The 4,491-nt window shown below is 39.3% G+C and overlaps 1 protein-coding gene across 5 annotated transcripts in view; it reads left to right on the top strand.

Moving 5' to 3' along the window:
* LOC142336143 (uncharacterized) overlaps positions 1 to 1,127 on the top strand; it is a 31,391-nt gene extending 30,264 nt beyond the window's left edge. For all 5 annotated transcript variants that reach the window (XM_075384726.1, XM_075384729.1, XM_075384730.1 and 2 more), the window contains one exon: positions 177 to 1,127. In XM_075384726.1, the coding sequence (XP_075240841.1) occupies positions 177 to 974 (798 nt within the window). In that variant the 3' untranslated portion in view covers positions 975 to 1,127. The remainder of the gene's footprint in view (positions 1 to 176) is intronic.
* Positions 1,128 to 4,491: the final 3,364 nt, after the last annotated feature.

Here is a 4,491-nt window from a genome sequence, read left to right as displayed (position 1 = left end):
AATTTAAAAATTGTCCCAACGAAACAGGAACGTAGACTTTTTTGCAATCGGCTCAAGTCTTTTCAAGTAATGTGTTCTATTGCTCACTAACCTTTACCTTCAAAGCTAGCAAAATCTCTTTAGCAATCAGTGCGTCAAAGTTCTAAAACAAATAAAAAGCAATGTTTATTTTTCAGCCATTCGACCAGCAGAATTTACCCCAGAAGCGACGAATCCAGGCTTTGGACGTGGTTGTTATTGCAATTTTCACGGGGGTGTTTATCATATTTGTATGTCTAGTCGTCTACTTTGGGATCTACAAAACGTGTAAACACCTAAAAAGGCGCAAAATGGATTGCAGGCAAAATTTTGAAGAGCAACAAACAATTAAAGAAGTAAACCATGTTCAGCAGAATGGACACACGTCAAAAATGAACGTCAGCGACAATCAAATGGAAGACTTAATTCGAGAATTTCAAATCAGCGAGCCACCATCTTTACCAATTGCTGCTCCTATTGATTATACAGATGATGATTTAGACTCTCCACCCCCTCGACCGCCATCGAGAGCCGTACCCCCTGTTAAATCGCCCCCTCCCCGACCTCCGAAACCACAGAAATCGCATTTACCCGATGGGCTATACTCAGTTGCCATGAGAAACGAGCCCGCTAGTCATCCAATTTTGATGCCAACAAAAGTTCCCATTCCCGTTCCGCCCACCGGGGGAATCCTTAAAAATAGCCCAAGTTCCAAAGGTGCAAACTCACGAAATAGTGTTGGAAATGGTATTAGTGGTAACTTGGGTAGTAATGGCAGTAATGGATTCAGGCATTCGGCTAGCGAACATAATTACAATCGCGTTATGCAGCCTGAACAGGTTGGGCTTATTCGACAGAGCCCTCAGAGAGGTGAAATTATGACACCCGATCCTTACAATTATCATCCAATGCCAACTAGGAAAAGCCAAAGTTTTTATTTGCAAACTTCAGTTTGACGGAAGTTTTAGTTGATGCAATTGAATCTTTATTTCCAATCACAAACTCAGATCCCACGAATAAATGTGTAATTTCATTTCCTTATTTGCTTTTGATATTTTTGTACCCTAAGTTAAACTTATATGACATTATGTTTACAAATTTTTGCTTAATTCTGTTTTCCAATGGTCAAAGGATGTGATAGAGTTCGCAGCAGGTGTAAACTTCTCAAGAGTTTTGCCCGTCGGCCTCAGTTTTCTGCACTTTGGAAAAAAATTATAAACAAATGTACTTGAAAAAAAACCTTCCTGCAAAAACAACGCAAAAATATTCATCTAGAAAGAGCAGTTTTTCCTTGAAACAATACTTATATAGCCTCTGAATGCAATTATAAACATTTGCAATTTTTAAGTGCATCTTTCTTAACTAAGCATCACGATTTTAGTTTTAATTACAGGGACAGAGTAATACTATTGTTCCACTTTTCAATATATAGGGGAGTTGTTTGCCTCTTTTCTTTAGTCTCATATAAATTTTTTTTCAACCATCAAAGGTGAAAAAGAAAAGTCAGTTTTTAAGCTGCTTAAATGTGCCTTAAAAAGTTTGAATTTTTGACCCGAGAACTTCGACCCGCAACAAACTTCGCAGACTGGAACAAACGCTGCAACACTTCATTCACAGCACAGAACAGAGAACAAGGGAGAGAGTCGTTCAGTTGCACTAGCAGTGAAGCGTTGTTTTGAGAAGGAAACTGCCATGTTTTTGGGACTATTAAGCACCTTGTAGAAGACTGACGTGTGAAGGAAACAGCACATGACAGCAAGTGCCACCAAACAGGACACCTAGAAAGGGCAAACGAAAAAACCGAGACCAGAACAAAAGTGAGTCAGCGGCAATGGTTCCAACATTGACTTCACCAGACAAAGATTACCTGGTGGTTCGAAACCAGTGGAAGACAACACGCACGCTGTTGAACAATGCTTGCACAGATCACATAGTGGCAAACATTGATGCGTTATTGGACGTAGCCCCCATTCTGTCAGTGGTTAGAAACCCAAACGGGGAAGCTTGTAAGGTGGTTGACTGCGGTTGTATATGACAGATTTTTCAGAATGGAGTTGCTGTCCAAGTTATAGACCCGCATTAGGTTTTGCAGAAAAGTAAACACAGTTTTCCGGTGGACTTGGTGAAAGCGAACATTGAAATACTGGTCAGTCTGAATTTTTTTGTTTCAATTGTGGCGACGACCAAGAAACGGACACGCAATAATGCATAGGACACTCTCTGAGATCAGGTGAAAAAGAAAACTTTCGACGCCTTTTTTAGCTATAAAAGAGCATACCGGAAACAGCACAACAGAAGAGTAAAGCTGCGAGGTAAGACAAGGAAACAAAATATGCTCAGCACAGGTACCAAATGTCTGGAAACATAAATTTGTAATAAATAGTTTAGGTTTTTCAGTTTGAACAATTTTCACAAGAAAGAGAGATAGGGATTCCAGCAAATTTTGACCCAGGCAATGAACAGAAACTTATTGTTTTAACATTCTGGAAAACTTAAATACTGATTGTATATACACTAGTCTTTCAAAGCGATGACAGTTCGAGATTTCATCTTCAAGACGTTTTGAATGGGCTCATTTCCAGAAAAAACAAGGGCAACTGACCTAATAGAAGAGTATGATCAACGCATGGGAACCTGAAAAAAAAACAACAAATTAAAAATCAAGATGCTTTAAACAAAGAAAAGTGCAGCATGTCTAGTGCAAACATTGAGAGGGGCATAACACAGACAGCGTAGAGCTTTTCGAAATTCAATATTGAGAAGATGGGGTTCGGATCAAATTGATGCCCCTGACTGATCCACTGTTATTAAAAATAATTGACAAGACTTGATATCACTTGTGAACCGCGATAGAGATTACTTTTCATCAGCAGAGTTGAATGGTTTCAGAAATGATGTGCGAAAAACAGACAGATCTGAGTCCAGACGAGGAACAAAAGCTAGCAATGGAGAGATGGAGCACTGCAACCGGGTATTGGGGTACGTAGTCAGGTCACTCAAGCTAAGGATTTTTGTAAACTATTGAGACCATTCAGAGACAGAGTTTTCATGCAAGAAGGAAGACGTTTAAAAAGCTCAACTGGCACTAAGGGGTCATTATCGAGAATTGAGCGCAATATGTGGGCAAGGGGATTCCAACAGATGGAAAGTCTGGACTACTTCAAAACTTGCTCCAGCATTCATGTCAGAAAATTTAGGATTCAACTTAGCTTTTCTTGAAGCAAGACTATGTAAAACACCAGTTTGATGTCAAAACGGTTTTGCTGCACTTAGTTTTTGAAAAGAATTGTACCTAGAGCAACCACACCACTATGTAAAGAGAGGCAAAGATTGTAAAAGCCTATTGAAAAATAATTAAATGTTTGGAACCAGCATTTAACAACTGGTACCTGGAGCTGACAATTTTTCTACTACTAGAAGGAATATACAGGAAGTAAGAACGATCACTCGTTGTTTGCAGGAGGAAAGCAGAGGATCATATCGTTGATCTTACTTAGCTGGAAGACAACATTCTCGCATCGAGAAGCACGAAAATATTTTCTGACATCAATTATGCGCTATAAGCTAATTTACAGATCAAAAGACAGAAAACGACTTCATTCTTTGAAGGGCTGCGAATCAGAAGTGTGCAGGGAAAATTTATCGAACCAACAAAATAGCTACAAAAAGACGATGCTTGAACAGTTTCATGTAAATAATGGCAAATCTCAAGAACTTCTTCCGACTACAGCTTAAAACTTCAGCTAGCACAGAATGGACACAAACTCAAGGATCAGAAGACTAAAGATGCTTGGTGGAGTCATTTCCTTAACGAGAAGACAACATAACGCAATATAACTTGTCCACTGTAACTTTTTCTCGAGACAGGTGATTGCGCCCACAAATAATCATTAGCAGCCTGAAAGAGGTCAAGTGTGTTCTCTGCAATGTTTGGTGTTATTTGGCAGGTAAATGTAGCACACAATTGTCTCCAGATCAAAAAGACGAAAAATTATTAACGGGCTTCTACTTCAAGCTCAAGCAGCTTGTTGCAGCACTAAGCTAGAGTGTTAAGAAGCAGGCCACAATTGCACTATCTTCATCAGAGGTCAAATATCAAAGTCTGCCGGCAGCAGACCAGGAAGCAATATACATTAAACAACTCTAAGAAGTTTTTGCATTCAACAGAAGCGACCATTAGGTGATGCACAACAAGAGCAAACACACCAAGACGACATCAAACTTCACTCTGGACATAAGAGAAGGTAGGATGTTTTGTTTTCGTTTATGATATGTTGCCATTGACCAGATGGCCTCAAGTATTGTTTTGCTAAGTCAGTACTTGTCTCGAATGCTGAGTTTTTTCGAGCTGATTTATGTGAGCAGATACTGCGTAATTTGCTCAAGTATTAGTGGGGTATTCGATATCAACAAAATATTGAAATGAATCTATTTCCATATCTTTTTTGCTGAGAACATAAGCTTGTTCTTGGG

This window comes from Convolutriloba macropyga, chromosome 3 (assembly GCF_964194025.1).
Source record: "Convolutriloba macropyga chromosome 3, txConMacr16.3, whole genome shotgun sequence".
Lineage (NCBI taxonomy): Eukaryota > Metazoa > Xenacoelomorpha > Acoela > Convolutidae > Convolutriloba > Convolutriloba macropyga.
The sequence above is the reverse complement of the archived record's forward strand: the minus strand, read 5'-3'. Positions and strand labels throughout refer to the sequence as shown.